General features: G+C 42.7%; 1 protein-coding gene across 2 annotated transcripts in view; it reads left to right on the top strand.

Annotated features, from left to right (window-relative positions):
- Positions 1 to 23,995, top strand: part of GRM7 (glutamate metabotropic receptor 7) — a 420,893-nt gene that overhangs the window by 284,815 nt on the left and 112,083 nt on the right. For both annotated transcript variants that reach the window (XM_081852489.1, XM_081852490.1), the window contains exons 6-7: positions 13,541 to 13,741; positions 15,079 to 15,218. In XM_081852489.1, the coding sequence (XP_081708615.1) occupies positions 13,541 to 13,741; positions 15,079 to 15,218 (341 nt within the window). The remainder of the gene's footprint in view (positions 1 to 13,540; positions 13,742 to 15,078; positions 15,219 to 23,995) is intronic.

The following is a 23,995-nucleotide window of genomic DNA, read 5'->3' as shown; positions in this document are numbered from 1 at the left end:
GTGTTTTTAATTATTCTGGTTGCTAGGGAGCAATATCAGGGAAAGGTATTGCCTTTGTGGCCTACATCTGATCTTTCTCAGAGACACCTGCCTGGTACTGTGGGTGTTGGATAGGATGGGTGTTTGCTTTTATTCAATAGATATTTTTTTATGGCTTAACATTAGGCACTAATGTCTTATTGAATGTAGCATTCAGTGAATATGGCCTAGGTGTTCCCACTGCTATGCAGTGAACATAAAAGGAAAGATGCCCTAATTCCCTCTATGTATGCTCTAATGCTCTTTGCAGTCACCGCATGCACAGAGACTTAAGAGTGTTTCCAAGTAGAAACACTTTGCAAGTTCATAGGGACGAACATTTCCACAGACGTCCCCCATCATGCCAGATGATGCAGCGGCCACTATGCATGCAAACACACATTATAAAAGGCTATGCTGCTCTAACTGTGAATTGCTAACATCTAGGATGTTGGTAATATTCATATTTCCAATGTTCAGGTAAGGAAATATAGACTGAATCAATAGATCAGTTCTGCATTTTGCCATAAGGAGCAGGGTGACAACTCACAAGACTGTATTAAGGCCATCCCAATAGATTCAAGAATGGCGCAGCAGTTCTTACTGGCTTAGTAGTACCAATAGGATTCCCAAATACCCACTGCTGTGCTTAGGGTGGATTCAGACATGTTAGCTTTCCTGTTAATACAGCTAGCACTTCTGTACTGGTTTCTACCATTTCTTTTACAGTGCATTGTAGATGGTGTTACAGAACTGTGGATTTTTTCTTTTCTCAATATACCGCCATGGCATGCTAAATTTCATTCACAACAGTGAGCATAGTGTGACACAACAGCAGATGTCATTGGACATGTTGTGTCACCAACACCACCCTGCCATGCCCATGTGTGCTTCTGCTCCCCAGTGATTCATACATGAAAACAACAGGAAAGAACTGTATGCCAGAATACCACCCCAGATTTTGTTCCATAATTTTCCAGGTTAACATGGTTGCAAATGTTGTCTGCCTGCCTGCCTGCCTGCCTGCCTGTGTGTACACACACACACACACACACACAAATTAACACAGAAATAAACACTAAGTTTCCACTAGATTCTGGTAGTCGATCTTACATTGTATAAAATGCAAAAATTAGTAGGTAAGGAAACATCAGGGAATTGGAATAAAGTGCTGATTGCAGCTTTAGTCTGCTCTGCCAGGGGCCAAGAAGGGATTCAAAAGGCTCCCAGCAGTACATTGTTGAGTATCCATTAGCCTATTCTCAGTGACATTTTAAAATCAGTCTTGATCTCGTGATATTTCTACTTGCTACTTACCTGAAGCAATGTGCTTTGTGGAGGTTAGGCAGGACAGAGTTTGAAAGAGAGAGCCCGTGACAAAAGCTTAGCTGTAGAGCTTTGAGGAATGATGTTCAGAAGTCTTGCCACTTTCTCATTGAAAAAGTCATGACTGTTCCCATATAAGATAACACAAAGCAGACTCAGCCATTTTGCACAGCATTCCGGGTCCTACATCAAGTACATTTATCTTTCAAGAGCTGACTCATTCTAGCTGCAATGCCAAAGCACTCTCTGGTTCCATTTTGTCACACCACCAGACGTGAATACTAAGTGGCATCAAACATTTAGGAGAATTGTCATGGGACAAGGATCCTTTTTTTATTATTATTTTAGCTCTAGCTTGTGGTTAAGCTTGAGCAGTTATCTGCTATAAAAGTATAAGGAACAAGTCATGATTCATGAGTATAACTATATTTTAAAGCTGGAAAAATATATTGCCGATATGTGGAGTACCAGGAGAGCATTCTAATGGACAGAGGAACTTGATGTTTCATTCTTTTGGTCCATTTATTTCTTACTTACGTAGTCAACATGCTCAACGCTTTACAGAGTACAAGAGGATAAATAAGAGATACAATCTATAATTTGGCACAGTGGAGCCAACAGAGGAAGGAACGGCAAGCGGAAGCAGGGCTAAATTGGGGAACAATGCACTTTATTTCGATTATACACTGTATATAGCAATCATTGCAAATTACTGAACACATAACAACATGTCTATGTCCAGTATTTGACAGATCAAACCCAGTGCTCTGCAATGGTTTGGGTTTGGCCCTCTCCTTCATGCCTTGACATCATTATTCAACATTACTATACCTGTGCATTTCCATTCTGCCAGCACATAATATAAAAGTTAAAACATGGTGCATATTTCATATGGGACCAAACTTATCAGCCTTGCCTTCCATTCCTCACAACTGTTGCAGCCAGTGGTCTGTTCTGTGGGACTGATTCCTCAAGATAGCTTACTGCTTTTCAGGAGGATTTCTGCATAGGCTATAGTCTATGGTTTTCTCAAGTTATTTCTTCACACAGGCAGATGAACTGATGATATTGTTTGCCTGCATATCTGCCTGATATTGCTCTGAATACTATTACTGACAAAATATACCCAGTAAATGCAATCCTCAATTCACAGGGCAGAAGAATAAAAATAGATTTGTTTATCAAGTGATTACAAACTGAAAGTTTGAATGTGTGGACTGATTGTATTCCAGCTTCTATCATAGCTAGCATAATGCAGGATAATACTTATATACTTCAGTTGAAACCTCCTCTTCAGGGCTATTTTTCGTATCATGTATTTGGATTCACACACACACACACACACACACACACACACACACACACAAATGTGAGTGTAAATATGTCAAGCATGACTGCAATAAACACTTTTTTGGAAACATGTGTATCATATAGGCACACTTGCCGGGGAACTGTGATTGGCTAGGGTACCTTGTGTGTGTACAAGGTGGGGCTGTGAATAATGTGTAAAGCAGCCCTTATTTACTGGTGTAAAGAAGGAACCTTCTTTCTGAATTATATTTCCTAAAAGTGTGTGTCTTGACCCAGCAAAGATACAGCAGTTCCTTTGGATGCGGGGGACTTGCTCTATGAAGGGGTGTGTGTGTGTGTGTGTGTGTGTGTGTGTGTGTGTGTGTGTGTAATAACACCTTGTTCAGCAGCCCTGGGTACACTTGGAATGAAATCAGTAGCCATCCATGTATATGTCATTTACCAGATCTCACCCTTGTAGCCATTAAAGGTCTACAATTTTTTAACACAGCGCAAGAGAAGAGGACTGGAGGCAGAAGTGCAAAAGACCTCAGATCACTTCCAGCTCCTGTTGGAGCATGTTGTCATGAGGAGCTCTCCTTGGTGCTGTAATAACTGACCCACCCGGCCAAATAGGCTCTTTGGCAGGCCAGGACGCAGCACAAAGGTGTCATGACACTTGTACATTTCCATCCCTTCCTTAAGAATTTCTACCACACCCCTTTTTACCACTGCTGCACATAGCTTATGTTTTTAGTGAGCTGTAGACCATGACCCAAATAGCTCTTGGACAGCCACTGCTATTTTGGACCCCATTATCATCTGTCATTTTGTTATCCAGGCAAGCTATTTGGAAATCCCCTTGTAGTTATCCACAGTCTTTTGGGGGTTTCACCATTTTGCATAGCTTGGAATCAACAAACGCAAGTACTTTAGTGCTCTCCAACTCCAATTAAAGGTAAAGGTAAAGGGACCCCTGACCATTAGGTCCAGCCGCAAACGACTGTGGGGTTGCAGCGCTCATCTCACTTTACTGGCTGAGGGAGCCGGCGTACAGCTTCTGGGTAATGTGGCCAGCATGACCTGCTTTCTGTCGAACCAGAGCAGTGCACAGAAATGCCGTTTACCTTCCCACCGGAGCGGTACCTATTTATCTATTGGCACTTTGATGTGCTTTCAAATTGCTAGGTTAGCAGGAGCAGGGACCGAGCAACAGGAGCTCACCCCTGTCACAGGGATTCAAACCGCCAACCTTCTGATCAGATCTTTGGGGGATCCCAATGCTTAATTCCACCAAAATTTGTCCATTTCATGCTGTTTTTCCTGGTTTTAAAATTGCCCATCCATGGACCTGCCCACAATAATGTAAGGTTTTAGATTTAGGTAACATTTTGAAAGCTCCAAGGTTCCACTGCGGTCACCCTCTGTACATTTTTTTTTTAAAGCAAGCTTCTTATATCCTGCCCTTCTTCCAGTATAGAACTCAGGATGGCAGATAACCAATTAACACAGCTAGGTGTCAAAATGACTGCTATTTGTTGACACACTACCCAAACATTTTTGAAGGTTAGTAAGTGAGGACATTCCTTTGCATGATGAGGCCCCAGACCCCACAGTTCTCTTAGATAATAAACACACAGACACAAATATTTAGGTAAATGGGATAAAATAGCCCACAACTTTATTATGTGAGTGGTTTGGCTTAGGCATTGGTGAAACCAGACTACAGTATATTATGACTCCTGCCCATCTGCAGGGCATCCCACTAAGGGTAAACCACCAGTGGGGGAGCCCTATGACATACCGTATTTTTTGCTCTATAAGACTCAATTTTTCCCTCCTAAAAAGTAAGGGGAAATGTGTGTGCGTCTTATGGAGCGAATGCAGGCTGCGCAGCTATCACAGAAGCCAGAACAGCAAGAGGGCTTCTGAGATTCAGAATATTTTTTTTCTTGTTTTCCTCCTCCAAAAACTGGGTGTGTCTTGTGGTCTGGTGCATCTTATAGAGCGAAAAATACAGTACATCAAATCAGCGCAACCCCAGGGTCCCCAATGGGTTGTGGCATGGCCCTAGCCCATGACCAGGCTTCGGACGGGATCCACACCCCCGGATCCCTATAACAGGATACCCTTATCGAGCAGGGGCAGACGGAGGGTACAATCTCCTCTTTCATAAACAAAGGCTTACCCAATGCCTAACTGCCACTCGAGCCAAAGGGGCTCACAAGCAACACCCTCACACCTGCAACCAATCTCTAATGCCCTCCACTATGTCAACCAGCCAAATATCATTTCCCCAACTGGAAAGTTGAATGCCATCATTGTGAAACAAGGCCTCCTGGTCAAAAGTAATGATGGGGTGCCGTATCACCCAACCATTCAATAGCTGCACCTTTTGTGCCACTGCACAATTAGCCATTTTCCTGGCTCTGTTGATTGCCGACGCGTGAGGGCAAGCACGCCAACAACACCTCCCCAAGAGTTGGGACCAGATGAAGGTCTTCCAGAAAACATACCAATTTTTCCTCACCCAGACCCTGATCTTCTCTGTCCTTTAATAATTCTAGGTTTAACCATGCTTTCTGCCAGTTTGTTTTCCTAGGAAGTGTCCACACCCCTTTAAGAAGGTTTCATTTACACTTTCACAGCGGCAACACTAAATTCCGCTCACCCACACTTTCAGTTTGCCACATATGACCTCAAATTTAGTGTGGCTAATTAAATCCTGTTTGTCTTCATTTTTAAATTCTAAGACTGCTTCTCTGAGTCTCTTAGTGTGCTTTTTCCACTGCATTACAGATTTGGTTCTGGATCTCAGAGAAAGACAATTTTGATACTACTGTAATGTCACCGCCTTGCAATGTCATACACTCTGTAATCAATGAGTATGGCACGGCATGATAATAAAAAAAGGGACAGTTGGTGAATTATCAAAGCTCAGGCCATTTTTCACCCTCTTGGATTAGTTGAGAGAAATTAATCATGGCTAGTCCTGTTGTGAATTATAATTGAGCTTTAACCCAGGGAATATCTTAATCATAGCACCTCTCTTCAAGCGGAGTCCTGCAGCTTGCCACATTTGGAGCCTGCCTCGCACAATGTTATATGAAGATAAAAGGCATCAACTGGAACAAATGTGTGGGGCAGTGGGAGTAAAATATGCTTGTTGCTGCTGTTGTGTATGCCACAGTGCCATAACCAGCTCAATGCAAATCGGTTGTTAAGCATATTGGGGTGTTGTATTCAATGAGAATATTCCAATTCCAGCAAGCATTCATCTGAAGGCACTGGTTCAAAATGAATGTGCAGTGAATTATAGTCAGCTGCAAACTGTTTGCGTGGGCCGTGCTTGACATCTAGCTTTTCTTGACTGTAAGGGAAAGGGAAATGTAAAGGACCCTTGGACGGTTAAGTCCATCTAGTCAAAGGTGACTATGGGGTGCAGTGTTCATCTCACTTTTCAGGCTGACGAAATCGGTGTTTGTCCACAGACAGCTTTCCGGGTCATGCGGCCAGCATGCCTAAACTGTTTCTGGTACAACAGAATACCATGATGGAAGCCAGAGCGCATGGAAATGCTATTTACCTTCCCACCACAGTGGTACCTATTTATCTACTTGCACTGGTGTGCTTTCAAACTGCTAGGTTGGCAGAAGCTGAGACAGAGAAACAGGAGCTCACCCCACTACACAAATTTGAACCACCAACCTTCCGATCGGCAAGCCCAAGAGACTTGCCACAGTGCCATAGTGTCCCTTATACCTGTGTCTTGACTATACCCGAGCAACAAGACTCACTGCCTCCAGGATCAGAGGCTGCATGCCATCAAAATACCACTTTATTGAAAGCAACATGGGAAATAGTTCATGCCTTCATATCCTGCTTGTGGATTTCCTAGAGGCATCTGACTGGCCACCATAGAAAACAAGATGCAAGTCTTTGATCTAATTGAGCAGGACTCTTTTTATGTTCATTTGCTTAGGATTCTTAGATTTAAAATAAATACTTCTAGGTGGCTGCAGTTTCTGGTGTTGGAGGTATGAGCCCACCTGCCCCATCATCCACTAAACTAATGCATGGTGGGACATGCCTCATGGATGCTGATACATGCAGTGGCCTGATTTACATAATCTCTCCCGCCACTGCCCCCAGTTCTGAGTGGCAAGAAAATATAAAAAATGGTGGCAGCATGTGTATACCTCCAAGTGGAGTGTAAACATCACTCCTTACCTAAGGTGCATAGGCAAGTAGAGAGGCATGTTCCCCATTGCCCACTGCAATTCCTGTGTCTAAATTGCGTCTTGACCCAGGATACCCATACAGTTCTGACACCACCATATTTATGGATTTTGCTGGATAACTGAACTCATCAGTTTTCTCTTTGGTGCACTTGGCAACAAGCTCCCAAGAACAGCAGCAAGCTTCACCAGTTTCATTATTATTCTGTGTCAGAGCATTTGTCAATCCCTGATTTATTATTAAACATTTCTCCAGTGCTTTTTCAGCACATTGACTGCTTTACTGTCTTTAGCTATTTCTTCACAATCAGTGATACAATTGTCTGCATAACAGATGAAGGAGTAAGGAAGGCAAATTCTTTCCTGAAGAGGCTCAGTGAATTCTTGATGGCTGAGCAGGCATCAGAATTCAGATCTTCTAAAGTGTCAGGGACTGGACAGGGGAGGAATGGTGGAGACCGCCTCCCCCTCCTCTATACGGAAGATCGTATAGATTTACAATAGTGGTTTGCAGAAGGTCACAGCTCATACATAGATGAGGGACAAAGTTGGGAAATAATGGGAGGATGGGAGCAGAGCCAGAGTAGCTGGCTGACATGTTATCAGTAGAAAGCATTCCGCCCCCCCCCCTTCTCTCAGAACCCAGCGAGCATAGAAAATAGGAGAGCAAAGGACTCAGAGGCAAATGACCCTAAGTAGCCGCCATAAGGTGGGTGGTGCTGTTAACGACTGAGGAAAGAAGGAGGGTGGAGATTACTCAGAGCACCACCATTACTCCAAGAGGCTGCATTTCTAAGCCTCTCTCTGTGAATATTGAATAAAAAACATTGGTAAGAGCTTTCCTTGTCTATTCCTAGAAGCCTATTGTGGGGGGATCGGATTCCCTGACGCCTGACATAAAGCCAAGTGGCCAGGGCTGGCCTGCCCACCCATGAGGCAGACTGAAGTCGTTGCCTCAGGCAATAGAATCCCATGGGAGGGTGCCCCTGCAGGCATCCAAACCACCACAGGTTTCACAGTGGTGGCATTGGTGAGATTTGCTGGAGCCACTGCTGCGCAACTCTGTTAAGCAAGGCTTTGATAGGGCAGGGTTGGCACCTTACCGTTTCACGTCAGGCAGCGAAACAGGACTAACCATCACTACAAGTGGCGCTCACTGTCGCCACAAGATCGTGAAATTGGGTACACAGCCTTGGGGAGAAAATTCAATGAAAACCATCTGCTTATGGAAGAACATTTAAAAAGGCTACTTCATCGGAAACCTTTTCTGTGTTTGTTTACCCATGTACATGATTGAAAGGTGAAAATAAGCTGTGCACTTTTGTGGACAACCCTCAAGCCTTCACTCTAGTTACTAAAGAATATATACATAAACGTGTGCTGGTTTTATAAACCAGCACCACGGTTTCCAAAAAAAGAGAAAAAAAGGAAAAAGAAATACACCTCCTTCTTATGGGTTGAAAACAGCAGGGCTTCTTTTAACAGTGGAAGTTGGGGGGAATGGAATGGATTTCTGCATTGCAAATGCAACATTTGAATAGCATTCTATGAATTCAGATGAACTCTTTTTATCTCTTGGGGGGAGACGAAAGGAAGGCCTCTTGAATTGCATATGCACCGCACTCCCCCAGATTGCTGGTTAACCAAATTCTCTTGAGCACCCTTCAGTTTGCCACAGAAACTACTCTTTCCTTCTCAAATCTGTCTGCATCTTTAAATTAAGAGTCTGGGATTTGAAAAGCATGCATACCGTCAGACTTCAAAATTGGAAGTGTGTCTTTTTTCTTTTTTAAAATAAAAAAGCAAGATTTCTTCCCATTCAGATAAGTATTATTTGTTGCATATTGTAGGGGTATCTTTGGTTTTGGTTTTAACAGACAAATACAGTAGCTGAATGTGCACGACACTGTAGGTATCTTCATTCTGGAGTTGGAACAGAGGCTAAGGCTGCATACACACCACATATTTAAAGCACATACAGAGTATCCCTGGAATCGTAGTTTACCCCTCACAGAGCTACAATCCCCAGCACCCTCAGCAAACTGCAGTTCCTGGGATTCTCCTGGGCTGCTCTAAATGCGAGTCTCATAGCTCAATGTTAGAGCACACATTGGGCTGGTTCACATCACATGGTAAGCTTGGCTTACCAGAATCACACAAATGTAAGGCTCCCAAATTAGAACTTGAAGACACTTTTCTCTTTCCCCGGCTATTTTTTTTACCGCACTAAGCTAAGGTGGTGCTGTGGGTTAAACCACAGAGCCTAGGACTTGCTGATCAGAAGGTCGGTGGTTCGAATCCCCACGATGGGGTGAGCTCCCGTTGCTCGGTCCCTGTTCCTGCCAACCTAGCGGTTCGAAAGCACGTCAAAGTGCAAGTAGATAAATAGGTACCACTCTGGCGGGAAGGTAAACGGCATTTCTGTGCGCTGCTCTGGTTCGCCAGAAGCAGCTTAGTCATGCTGGCCATATGACCCGGAAGCTGTACGCCAGCTCCCTCGGCCAATAAAGCGAGATGAGCACCGCAGCCCAAGAATCGGCCATGACTGGACCTAATTGTCAGGGGTCCCTTTACCTTTTTAAGCTAAGCCAAAGTTTGAATTATCATATTGCTTGAACCCAGGCTTGTGGTTAAGCTATTGCTGCAGGCAATTCTGGGATGGAGTAAAGATGTTGTGAGCTCCTCTTTGGGAACCCACACATTTGGCTTACTGTAATATGTGAACCAGGCCCCTGCCAATCAAAGGGTTGTATCCTACAAAGTCAGTCCTTTGGACTTGATGGACCTGATTAACTTACGTCAACTGATTTCAATGGGTGCACATTGAGTATGACTTAAGTCAGATACAACCCAGAGCACTGGGCCAGATGGGCTACTTTTTTGTGGGGGGGTCTGGTTAACTTTCAGACTATGTTAAAACTAAAAGCAGTTATCTTTAAAATGCAGCTTGCTTGTGCTTCTTCTATAATTAAATATATTTCAGATAATTTAATTAGTACTCCTTGAGCTGGTCTTATTCACAATAATGAGCTTTGTGTGTGAAAACTTTATTAAAAAAAACTTCCAAAAAATCTCTCTCTCTCTCTCTCTCTCTCTCTCTCTCTCTCTCTCATCAGTGCTTTTTGAAATGGACATGGCACTTTAATCATGGGAATAATTCTATTCCTCAACAGATAACAACAACAACAATATTTATTACGGCCATAGGCCCATACAGGTAAAAACAACACATAAATAACAGCTTGTGCACATGGGAAAAAAAACAGCCGCTAAAACACCACTATAACAATAAAATACTATAAAATAGAATGGCATACTACGCCTTAGTTAGCTTGTAGTGCTCCTTGGCGTCGCTTTTGGGTAAGGACAGCGACCAGGAACCTAGCCACATTCAGGGTCGTATGAGTATCCTTATCCTGCAAGATTTGAGCAAGGTGGAATTTTGGTGGGGTACCCTCTAGTTTCTGTATGATTGATCCCAACAAATTTGCCCGTGGCACATTGAACAGGGGGCAAGTGAACATGATGTGCTGGAGCGACTCTGGCGTCTCCTTATCACATTCGCACGTGGCAGGGGCTTGGCCCTTTGAGAATCTATGTCTCAAGACGTTGGAGGGAAAAACGTTGAACCTCGCTTTGGTGAAGGCCAGTCTATGGGCAACAGTCGAAAGGGAGGAGAGGTATGATGGAACGCAGTAAGTTAAAGTGATACCAATGTTCTGGGGCGAACAAACACCTCTCCCCAGCATATAATTTCGCTGTAGATCGATGTCATCCAGTCTTTGGCGGATCAGTCTTTGAGCAGTAATTTGGTCTAGTTTTAGGGAATCTGAAGGAGAGATTCCATAACTCAGGAGTTTGGCATGAATTCTACTAGTCCAAAGGCTAGAGAATTCATCTCGCCATAAGCATTGGACAAGGTAGTGGTTTGGTAATCTATGCCACAATGATAACCAATAATTGAAGACTTGCTTCCACAGGCAAGTTTCTAAGGATGAGATCTTCAGTTCTAGTCGCATGGCTGCGTTGCTTACGCACAGGGGGAGCATTAGGAGCCGACGCAGGAATTGATTTTGCAGTGTCTCAAGAGGAGCAAGATCTGTCATCACGGCCCAAAGCGGGGCAGCATAAGCAAGCACGGCAACCACTTTTGCCTTGAACACCTTTAGGGCCGAGGGAACATGCAAAGCTCCATCCGAAAAAAGAATCGGAGGAGCGCATATGACAGAGTTTTGGCCTTGTTAAGTAGGTGTTGAATTTGAGCTTTCCACCCCAAATTGTGTTGAAAAATAACTCCTAGGTATTGAAATTTTAGGACTTGCTCTATTTTTGCTCCACCAAGCTTCCATTCGTATAATCTCCGGCTTCTGGAGAAAATCAGAATCTTGGATTTAGCATGGTTGATGGTTAATTGGTTGAGTTGACAATACGTGGCAAAGATCTTCAAAGCTCTGGTTAGTCCAACACGTGTATAAGATAGAATTACCGCGTCGTCCGCATATAAAAGGAGTGGGCAGCGGTAATCCGCAAGTCTAGGCGCGTGTGTACTTGGAGATGAGTTAATTAGGGGTGCTCGCATGTCGCTGATGAATAGGTTGAATAGACAGGGAGCCAATATACATCCTTGGCGCACTCCCTTGTTTATTGGTATCGAATTTGTGAGGTCGCCCGCAGGAGTAAGTCTCACTCTAGCAAGGGTACCTTCGTGGAGCTGACTTATAAGCCATAGGAGTCTTCTATCAATGCCCTGTTTCGCAAGTTTCTCCCATAGAATATTTCTAGGAACGCTGTCAAAGGCTGCCTTTAGGTCTAAGAAGGCAGCACAGAGGTAGCCCCGGGGAGGAGAGGAGTACTTTCGTGCCAGATGGTAAAGAACTATCGCATGATCGGTTGTAGAGCGTTTAATTCTGAACCCTGCTTGTTCGTGGCCAATCTGATTAGTCTCATCTACCCATCGCAATAGTTTAGTCAGCAAAAAGCTGGCATAAATTTTCCCTATGATCGAAAGGAGGCTGATGTTACGGTAGTTTTCCGGCTCCATTGGAGAACCTTTTTTATGAATTGGTACTATAATGGCCTCCTTCCATATTTTGGGGATGAGGCCAGAAGCGTTGATTGCATCGAAGGTTTTGGCCAAGATGCCAGCCCACCATTTTGGGTGTAGTTTAATGGCTTCAGCAGGGATCAGATCGGGCCCTGGGGCTTTACCCGGTTTCAGCTGAGCTATTAGCTTGGCTGTTTCGTCAGGATCGGTGGGAGGCCAAATAGGTAGGTGGGTAAACAGATGCGTCAGGTGGTCGGAGGGAGCATCTGCCTGTGAGAAGCATTTCTTCAGGAACAATTCCCATGTCGGTGCAGGGATGACTGCCCTTGGGTATTTCCTCACCCTTCTGTTGATCAAAGACCAGAATTCCCTGGATCTGTGTGATTTTGAAGCAGTAATCAAAGCCTGCCAGCGATTGTGTTGCCACTCACGTTTGGCAATTTTCTGCGTGCGTTTGTAAACTAGCTTGGCTTGTGCATAACTAGCTGGCAGAATAGCTGCATCGGAGGTCTTATATACATTATATATAGCACGAAGGCGCTGTCTTGCTTGTTTACACTGAGAATTATACCAGGGGGCACCGTAAGTATATTCATTTCGATTTAATATTTTGGGTGGTAACCTGAAGAAGGACGTAAGATCAGTCGTATGATGGTGGAAACATTTCAGCACTATGCAATGCTCGTCTGAGGCAGAGCCTATGTTGGGATGGGGCCCGAGGATTACTTTTTGAAAGAATTCCTGATACCTTTGAGCCTGGGTCTCCGACCATTTGATTCCTCTTACTTGGAGAGATTCGTTGGTTACCATCTGGGTCGCATGTCTATGAGCCTCCGACTGCCAGTTCAGGGAGAGCTTGGCTACAAGGGGAAGATGATCACTAGATTGTACATTCTCGATCTTAAAGGTGGAAATACACTTAAGTAGATCCCTGGAGACCAACAGGTAATCGAGGACGCTGTTTGATTTAACGCTCAGGTGGGTAAAATCCCCAGGAATGTCAGGGAGACATGTGCCATTTAAGGGGACCAGATTTAAACGGATGGCCATTTGATAGAGGAGTACTCCAGCCTCATTTGCTCTGTGGTCTTTAGAAGTTCTCCTCATGATATGTTCCAGATCATAATTATCAAGGTTTGGAGTAACCCACCATTTGGCTTTGGTCAGCGAGTCCCAGTTTGCTGCTGTGCGGGCGTTAAAATCGCCACCTATTATGGCCGGGGTATTAGGAAACTTAACATAGCATGAGAGCAGATGCTCTTCTAGCGAGCCCCATTTAGAGCCAAGTTCGGTGGAAGAACCCCCAGGTGCAAGTAGACATTTGTAACTAGAAGTGAGATCTTTTCCCCCGCAATCAGCCCGGTAAGGGCGTAAGGAGGCAAGGCCTGTACTAGGGTAAGTTTAGAATGTAGGTTGAGGGAGATGCCTATTATTAGGCCCCCTTTAGGGCGGCCTCCTTTCAGGGAGGGGCAGGCAGGGAGTTCTAGAAGCTCAAAGCCATTTAGGACAATTTTCTCTACTTCCCACGATTCTTGGAACAAGATGATATGAAACAGGTTAATATACTCCAAGAATTCTGGTTCCTCAACAGATATATTTTGTGTGTATTTCTTTAACTGTGCAGGACAGGAGAGAATTGGGAAAGACTCCCACTATGAGCAGGAGGGGAGAGTTCAGTTTGTGATCGATGCTGTTTATGCCATGGCTCATGCCCTCCATCAGATGAACAAGGATCTGTGCAGTGATTATTCTGGTGTCTGCCCAGAGATGGAACATGCAGGGGGCAAGAAGCTGCTGAAGTACATCCGCAGTGTTAACTTCAACGGTGAGTCCACAATCATCCATCCGTCTCAGAGATTTGCTTCAAATTAACTACCTGACCCTTTCCCAATCCTGATAAACATTTTTAAAGCAAAGCGATTTGTGTTGCCTTCAAGGGAACTTAGTACACAGTATACAGGGCTGGCTGGCTAGCTGGCTGAAAAAAAAAGGTGAAAGCTGCTGCAGTACCCAAGTCTAAGCCATGCTTTGGCTTAGGGTGATGTCTGGACCCGGGCTAGTGGTATGCTCACTCCTGTTACTTTTATTTTCCTGAAAGAGACTAAGGGAAGATGAACTTAAGGATAAATCAGGAACAGCTTTTCCCCAGTCTCCTCTGTTGTTGTTTTCTACTCCAGAACTGTGTTGATTACTGGAATAAGAACATATTCTGGAGGTAGAAGCTATTTCTGGATGCTAGTCAAGATTCACTGTCTTCTGGTGGCAATATCTCTTTGAAGCAGATGGAATGTTTTCTGAGGGAAAACACAATAATCAAGAAGTTCCATTCACAGCACAGATTTCCACCCAAGAATCCCCCCTTTTTTGTAGTGGAATGGACCCACCTCATATATTGGGTCATATGTATGAATTAGACTGGAACCAAGACTGCTACGTGTTTCAGCTAGCTGGCATTGGGCGGGGGGAGTCAGGACAATGAATCCCAGAAAGGACAGAAGAGAAGACAGGGAAGGGTGTTTTAAAATGTTCATTTAAAATGTACAGTGATGGGAGGTTGCTGTCTGAGCTGTAATCCCATCCTAAAAGCTCTTCAACCACCAGAGAACATAGAAAGGTGAAATATACTCGCAGTCGAGTGTAGATTTCATGCTCTTTATTCAGCTCATAGTAGTGAGGAATGAAAGTTCCCCCAAAATATCTGCTTTATATACATTATTTACACAATGGGCCGCTCGTGATTGGTTAATTCCAGGATTCTCCTGTAGGCCAATCAGGTTGCGGATTCACTTCCACCAGGAGCTGGATAGGGTGGCTCCTGCGGACCATTCATACTTGTTCACACAATGGGCCGCTCATGATTGGCTAATTCCAGGATTCTCCTGTAGGCCAATCAGGTTGCGGATTCACTTCCACCAGGAGCTGGATAGGGTGGCTCCTGCGGACCATTCATACTGCTGTATTGTTCTAGGACCAATCAGACTGCTGCATTCTGAATCCTATTGTTCTAGGACCAATCAGACTGCTGCATTTTGGATCCTATTGTTCTAGGACCAATCAGCCTGCTGCATTTTGGATCCTATTCAACTCAGTACATAACAAAAGGAAATATTGTAAAGTGTTGGGTCTTTTCTCTCTTTCCTTTTGCTTGACTTCCTTCCTCAGGCAGTGCTGGCACTCCAGTGATGTTTAATAAGAATGGTGATGCACCAGGGCGTTACGACATCTTTCAATACCAAGCAACAAACACCAGCACTCCAGGCTACCATCTGATTGGCCAGTGGACAGATGACTTGCAGCTCAATGTAAGCCTGTTTTATTCTCTACTTTGAGGTATGCTCATGAGTAGCATGCTGTTACTTCAGGTCAGATACTTACTGCTGCTGTAGACTGCTGCATAGGGAAAGTCACCTGTGGAAATTGCAATATTGCAACATTACTTAGTCCTGTGAAATACTGTATTTTTCCATGTATAACATGCCCCCATGTATAAGACGGCCCTTATTTCTGGGGACTAGAATTTAAGAAAAGGGGGGAGATTGCCCAGGGAAGGATTGCCCAGAGTTCTTGAGTTGTTGAGCTGGTTTTTTGGGAGGGGATTGCCCAGAGCTGTGGAGCTTTTTTTGTGTGTATGGGGGGGGATTGCAAATGAACATTTACCCCAGAATGACGAGCACAACGTGAGTAATCTGCCAATCATCACCCGGTGTGATAAGAAGACGCAGATCGTCTGTCCAGTTGCCGCAGCAGCAGCAAATCGGAAGCAGCTATTGCCGCATGCAGCAATCACCCACCCAATCACCTCTTGCAATCTCCTGCTCGCGACAACAACCGATCCCCAGTCACAACTCTGCAATAAGTGTGTATAAGATGACCCCCCCCCCATTTTTTAGATACTTTTTATGGTAAAAAAAATCACGGAAAAGTACGGAATCACCAGCGGCTACCAACACTTAAACAAGGATGTTTTGATAGTTCTACTGTAAGATCTGTAGCTGCGTCTTATAGCTGCCAGTTAAAACATCATTAAATAACGGTAACAAACTGAGATACAGAGCAGCCAAGAAAACAAACCAGCTGTACAGGCCACATACCTGCTTGTGCATTTTGGAATGATATACTATTTCAAACATCCCCAGGCATTCTTTTTAAAAAAAAAATATCAGGGAAACCACACAAAGGTTTCAGCTTGTATACCTGAAGGTGTCCTACATGGAGAAGGTGGTTGTGATGGGAGATATCAGATAGGAAACAGATGACCTAATGGCAACTCCAAGCTATGCTGCTCTCCCCATTCCTTTTCTGGAAAATGTCAAAGCAGCCATCAAATCCATCTGTCCTGGTTTTACACTGGAAATATTTCTACACCAATCCCTCTATTTTATTTTAAGGAGTGTGTATTGGGGATGGACAAACTAGCACTTTACACTGCATGTTGTGGCACTACCGTGCCTGAATGAGGAAAGGGTTATTGTAGCAAATTAAAGTTGCAATCTTATGCATGCTTGATGGGAGCAAACTCCACGAATTCAATGAGAGTCATTTCTGAGTAAACCCTCTTAGGCTATTAATCTCTGTGGCTGATAGCACGAAACCACAGCGTCCCCTGAGCTAGCACCGTGATTGTGTTCAAATTGTATGAGCAAATCGTAAATAAACAAGATACCTCGTTTGAAGTGCATTGGCCAGTATTCAACTACAATATGCTGGGATAAATATTATTTATAATATGCTGAAAGAACGTTTGGCTTCCCCCAATATATGATGAGCATTTCCTAACCTCTTTCAGTTTTCCTGATCACCATGTACTAACTGTAGAAATATTGATGTCCTATTTCTTGTTCTACTCAATGTTCAACTTCCTGAAGCAAAAGCCTATGTCTTAAATATCCATCCATTTGCACACCTCTACATGCTGAACTGCTCAAATCACACACACAATATAATTGTTTTGTTTTGGATTTTTTAACTGTTTAGACAGTAATACAGTGGTACCTCGGGTTACATATGCTTCAGGTTACATACGTTTCAGGTTACAGACTCCGCTAACCCAGAAATAGTACCTCAGAAATAGGTACTCCGCTAACCCAGAAATAGTGGCCCCATTAGCTAAAGTGGTCTTCAGGTTAAAAACAGTTTCAGGTTAAGAATGGACCTCCGGAACAAATTAAGTAATTAACCCGAGGTACCACTGTATTGTTGCCTGAAATCCAAGCTGGATTTCACTGAGCTGATTCTGAGAAGACACTGGAATGTTACATAAGGTGAGAGAGAGGGAGAGAGAGAACACATGTGTTGGTAGAGCATGAAGACAAATCATCCTCCTATGTTATTTTCCCCCCTTACTCAGTTGACTGTGACTGTAGTAGAATATTGTCTTAGAGTAGGCAGAGTTCTGCAGAATTATTCTGCCAATATGTTGCTTTAGTTGTCAGATTGAAATTCAAGGCAGAGCATTGTGTTGAGACACACGTGTTTCTTAATATAGAACTGCACAGATTGAGAAATGACTCTTCTGGGCTGCTTGCTATCCCAGCAGGAATTTGGTTGAGGTGAGGATAGAGAGCAAATGAATATGTGGGAGAGAATGTTTATACATGTGCAATTGACAGCATTCCTAATATTGCTGAATTATTAGTAATAATAATTTCTTCCCATAGGAAAAAAAAATACAGTGGTACCTCGGGTTACATATACTTCAGGTTACATACACTTCAGGTTACAGACTCCGCTAACCCAGAAATAGTACCTCAGATTAAGAACTTTGCTTCAGGATGAGAACAGAAATCGTGCTCCAGCGGCGTGGCAGGAGGCCCCATTAGCTAAAGTGGTGCTTCAGGTTAAGAACAGTTTCAGGTTAAGAACGGACCTCCGGAATGAATTAAGTACTTAACCTGAGGTACCACTGTGGTACTTGGGGATTCTTTTCATTAAAATATCAGGACTGAAATGTCGAACTATCAAAAAGAAACTGTGTCTGTCTTGCTTTTTAGTTCATCATCCTATTTTAACATATCACATGAGTCACTGGTCTTTAAAAAGGGTTATACCCTCCAAATTCTTTATTGTACTATTTGATTTAACTTTCACATTGTTTTATCATCCACCATTATGATATAGTGACCAGGTTAATGATAGTCACTAGCCAGGTATTGGAAAATGAAGGCTCCCATTTATAAGAATTTGTGATCTGACATAGTCTGGCATATTTTGCTGATAGAAGAGCTTGCCTACCATGCATTTCTGGGCAGACTGAAATGAAGCGCAGCCTCCACAGTGAGAAATGAAACATGTTGTAATGAAGATGCATCTGAGTTTATTTAACTACTGGATTTTAATTCTAATTCTTGGCAGGTCACAGGTTGTTGAAGAGATGTTTTATTATATAGATCTTGTGGGCAGAGAGTGTTGGCCAAGTGACTTATCGAAATGGGTTTTGTTCTCTCTACCTTCTAGGAGCCTGGCCAGATATTGCAAAGAAAGCATTTAAATCCAGATTATGTGATGATTTGATTCAGCATGATTTGTTGCTTGTTTTCAATTTTAAATCATTCTATGATATACCATGATAACATAATCACTTTCTTAGTCATTTGATCTGTTTATGAAAAGCCCATCTAGACGTTATGTGTTACGTAAGTAAAACATAAATGAACAGAGCATTTTGAAAAAAATAAAAATAAAATAAAAGAGCATTATAGCATTTGGCAATCACATTGGTTTGAAATATCAGATCTGGTTTATAGCTACCCTACCAAGTCTTTATAGTAATATGTGCAAACCTCACAGTAACAGGTTCAGACTTATTTCTCAACAGTCTACCCATGATCTGTTCAGCAAGGTACCCAACAATCAAAGTACCCCGATTGAGATACACTAGTTTTCCAAGGTCGTTGGTGCACTATGATTGGACTGTCCAATGCCTTAGAGTTATTATTATGGATTGCTACTGTATTTATCATTCATTATGATTTGTTGAATTTCGTTTTGTTTAGGTTTTACAACCTTGTGGTTGTTTGGCTTGCTTTATTTTAATGTCTGTGATTTGCCATTGGATCTGTATTCAAGAAGGGTGGTTCAAAATTAATTAATAAGGTAATAAATACATACTTACAAACATCTACAAGAGCTTGATTTGATATTTTACTTTACAGAACATATTCTGGTTTTTGAAGGGCTTTCAGAGGATATTCCTCTGCCCTTCAATCTCCAGAGCTTTTTGGATTGTAATTATTCAAAACATGTGTTTGCAGTCAAGTAAAATGTCTCTCCCCTGGCCTCTAGTCTAGACTCACTGAATGTTTACACAGCAGTTGCAATACTCTGATTGTTTTCATATTAAATAATGGGCTAGCATGGCCATAATTCTCATGGTGAGTAGAAGTAAAATATTAGCATCATGCCCAGTATGGAAATCATAACGATCATGATCTTGTGTAGTGGTTAACTTTTATATTTCCATCTGGTATTTTGCATTTCTTCAAGTTTGTTTTAATTGCCAGTTTTCCCATCATGAACAAGTCTTACAGCTCAGTATTATATCAAGAAAAGGTACTTTATGGCGTAAGTATTGATCCTTCTTTCCACTGTATTCTCAGGATAAATAAGAATGGTACATAGAAGCTTGAGGGAAAGAAAAATGAATCCATTACAGCTGAAGAGAGGGTTTTATATAGGATTTCTAAGTATGCCTAATGTTTAAATTCCCATAGAGTAGCCACATTTTGCACATACAAAAATTGTGAGGTTTGACTAGTTGACTCTTGTGGTCCCTTCCAACTCTACGATTCTATAAATGTTCTGATTAATGTATATAAGCCCCTGTGTGTTTTTAGTTATATCCAGGATGGGGAATCTGCTGCCCTACCCATATGTTCCTTGTCTACCATTCTGATCATGCTTGATCATGGGCTCTGCCTGTTGGGGCTGATGGAAACTGGAACCCAACAACATGGAGAGGCACAGTTTCCTCATCCTTAAGTTATATATACTCACTACTTTTTCATTCCACTTAGTGCATTCACTGAAGTAGGTTCTTCCCTACAAAAGCCCCTAGTGATGTTATTCTTAGTGCTTGGGAAACAGTTAAATATCCTTTCATTAAGTTGTCTTGCAGGATGGAAAAAAGACAGAGAAATGCTTTTGGGTGACAGAGAGAAGGTGGAACTGTTCAACACCTACTTTGTCTCAGTCTTCACCCAAAAGGAAAGCAATGCCCAACCTGGTGATAACAGAATAAATGACACAAGGAGGGAGCTGCAGCCTAATATAGGAAAAGAGGTGGTAAGGGAACATGTAAGGTAAAGGTAAAGGGACCCCTGACCATTAGGTCCAGTCATGACCAACTCTGAGGTTGCGGTGCTCATCTTGCTTTATTGGCCGAGGGAGCCAGCGTACAGCTTCTGGGTCATGTGGCCAGCATGATTAAGCCGCTTCTGGTGAACCAGAGCAGCACGCGTAAACGCCATTTACGTTCCCGCCAGAGCGGTACCTATTTATCTACTTGCACTTTGACATGCTTTCGAACTGCTAGGTTGGCAGGAGCAGGGACCGAGCAATGGGAGCTCACCCCATCACGGGGATTCGAACCGCCGACCTTCTGATCGGCAAGTCCTAGGCTCTGTGGTTTAACCCACAGCGCCACCCGCATCCCCAAGGGAACATGTAGCTACTTTAAATTAATTCAAATCTCCAGGACCTGCTGAGCCGCACCCAAGGGCACTAAATGAGCTTGCAGATGTAAACTCACAGCCTCTGTCTATAACATTTAGGAATTATTACTGAACAGGTGAGGTCCCTGCAGACTGGAGGTTGGCAAATGTTGTCTCCATCTTCAAAAAGGGTGGGAAAGAAGACCAGGGGGGATCCAGCTGATTCCTGCCCCGCGCCCCATAAAATTTTATTAAGGTTTTTTCATAATACAATACAATAAAGACAAACTAATCTAGATAAAAACAAGAACAGAGAGAGAAAAGAAAATGCAGAGTCCTATCTCAAGTGTAGCTCTTAACATTTATCTCAGACATAGGCAAACTCAGCCCTCCAGATGTTTTGGGACTACAACTCCCATCATCCCTGACCACTGGTCCTGTTAACTGGGGATGATGGGAGTTGTAGTCCCAAAACATCTGGAGGGCTGAGTTTGCCTATGCCTGCCTTATCTCATACAGAAAGAGGTGGACCTTCCCATCTCTTACCTGGGAGCTTTCCTTTCTTTTCCCAGGTGGGAGTGGAATGGACTCCCTTGGAAGGTGGTGGACTCTTCTTCATTGCAGCTTTTCAAACAGAGGTTGTATGACTGTCTGTGATGGATGCTTTAGTTAAGATTCGTGCATTGCAAGGAGTTGGACGAAATAACCCTCGGGGTCCCTTCTAACTCTACAATTTATGATTCTGTGAATCTATGACTGTCTGAAAGTACTATGGGGGTAGAATTAGTTTATTAAAGCAATAGCAGAGGGGGGGGGACATTTAACTGGTTAACCAAATAAATATTAGATATTATCAGTCCAACTGATATGTGTTCTGTGACTAATAATATTAACAATTCAACAGGATGAAGTAATACAGGAGAACAATCTAATAGTGGATAAATGTTTCTACAAATATTGATTTATATATTGCTTAGAATCAACAGATGGTGCTATTTACAAGGGTGGATAGGGAACTGGGGCTTTGTTATAGTTGCTGCTGGAAGAAATTGCCACCACAACATGCATACCATTTTACTCACTGCACCAAGGTTTTCCTTTCAGAACCTTTTATGTTCAGCTCCCAAGCTGCGTGTTAAACTTGGTAGTTTTGTAAGGCATCTGATGATGGAAGAAGACACTCTGAAGAGTGTTGGGTTATGCAACTTTTGAGTCATATCCTACATGCCACATATGACTACAGGTTTATGAATAGAAGCTGCATTATTTTGGTGGACTTGTTTAATTGCTGTATTTGATGAGCTGCCTAACAGAAATCTGGGCTGCTGCTGTTTTATAAGCAAGATTCCATGCTGTGAGATCCTATAGATCTTAAAACAAATAAGCATGACGGTTGGTTAAACAAGCTATGTGTTTCCACAGAAAGTAGGGGAAGTAGGAAGGGATAAAATTGTAATCTGTGATCTCAGTTTATCCAGGCATGAGAACTGTGCTTTTAATTTCTGTGCTATTGACCGCCGAAGTCTCAAAACATCATGTAGTGCAACCTCGTCAGAAGAAAAAATTAAATCCCTTTGCTCTATTCTGTCATGTTTATAAAAATGGCTTGTACTTCTATACAGTGGTACCTTGGTTTATGAACGCAATCCATTCCGGAAGTCCGTTCTTAAACCAAAGCATTCTTAAACCAAGGCATGCTTTCCCATAGCAGCGGGGGGCTCAAATTACTAATGGAACACATTCAACAGGAAGAGAAAAATGTTCTGCTTCCAAGGCAAAGTTCACAAACCAAAACACCTACTTCCATGTTTGCAATGTTCTTAATCCAAGTTGTTCATAAACTAAGCTGTTCTTAAACCAAGGTACCACTGTATCTAATTGTCTCTCTGTGTATAAACTAATCTCAATTACTGTGCATAGATGCAAAGGGCTAATTTTGGCAAGCATGGCTTTTTCCTCGGTCACCCACCTCCCCACCCCTGCTTTGAACAGTAAGCCCCTGTCCAATATTCTTTTGAAAGCCCCTTTAGTTTCATAAGTGATGTGTCAAGGAAAGTGTTCAATTAACAAAAACCCACAGCCCCTGTGATTGTTGAGAAACAGTTGGGTCAAAGTTTGAATCCCACCACTGAATTTAGAAATACTGTAATATTATGAATGACATAGTGAAGAACAGAGTACAGTGGTACCTCAGGTTACATACGCTTCAGGTTACAGACTCTGCTAACCCAGAAATAGTGCTTCAGGTTAAGAACTTTGCTTCAGGATGAGAACAGAAATCGTGCTCCAGCGGCACGGCGGCAGCAGGAGGCCCCATTAGCTAAAGTGGTGCTTCAGGTTAAGAACAGTTTCAGGTTAAGAACGGACCTCCGGAACGAATTAAGTACTTAACCTGAGGTACCACTGTAATTAAACATCTGATCTGGATGCCATGCAGCTTCTCCGTATCTGACATGTTTCAGGAGGTACTTGAATAATAAATAATGGGAAGCAAGTAATGTACTTAGTCACATTTTCCTCTTCTCACCTTTGATTGGAAAACAGAAGGCAAATTTACTGAATGTTTTATGGCTGTTTAGTTGGTTTTGTGTCCTCCAGTTTTGTTTATTCAGCACTTTATGGATCTGTGGCCTTCCTCCCCCCCCCCATTGAATAAACAATAAATTAACCTAGGCTACAGGTCATTGCCACTCTCACCTATTACATCCTATCTAAGGACAAGAAATGACAGTGTTCCAATGGTGAACACATTTAGGGCAAAATTGTAGAGGAGAATTTTAGAATATTTGCACACTGTAGTTGAAAACTGTAGTTCTAATTACAGTTTTCCATTGCTTGTGTTATTAAGATGTGAATGAATTTAACTTCCACAGAGCCAACTGAAAGAGGATTTGTCAGCCTATTGAGAGGCCATAGGCTTATTCTGATCTTTAGTCATATACTAACAACATACTTTAATGGGCAGCTAAATGACAATAAAGCTCTTGTTTATCCATGTCAAGCCTGAGCATGTTTTGATAAATGTTGATAAATGTTTAGATAAATGTAACCAAACAGGTTGTTTATTTAAAAGTTCTAGGACATTCTCAAAGCAGACAACAGTGGTATGAAATGTACAAAATGGGCTTAAGTCTCTACCAATGTAAAACAGCTGAAATAATTTATACGATCCCTGTGACAAGATTTCTGAAAGACCATCAATTTTGGGTACTGGATATATTGACCTGGTATAGTTGGAAAAGTAAAGGAGTCCATGCAGATTCTTTTTGAATACTAGAAAGAGATACCTCAGAACAAATCAGTGTGGTAATTAAGCTGAATGTGGTAGCTTGCCCAAGGTAACCAAATGAGCTCCATGGCTACTAAGGAAGGATCTGGGCCTAGGTCTTTCTGGTCCAAATAAACCAGACCAGAATCTCAGAAGGGGAACA

The sequence above is a fragment of the Podarcis erhardii genome (assembly GCF_964252035.2).
Source record: "Podarcis erhardii genome assembly, chromosome: 2".
Taxonomy (NCBI): Eukaryota; Metazoa; Chordata; class Lepidosauria; order Squamata; family Lacertidae; genus Podarcis; species Podarcis erhardii.
Note: the sequence above shows the minus strand (reverse complement) of the source record. Positions and strands in the feature narration are given on the sequence as shown.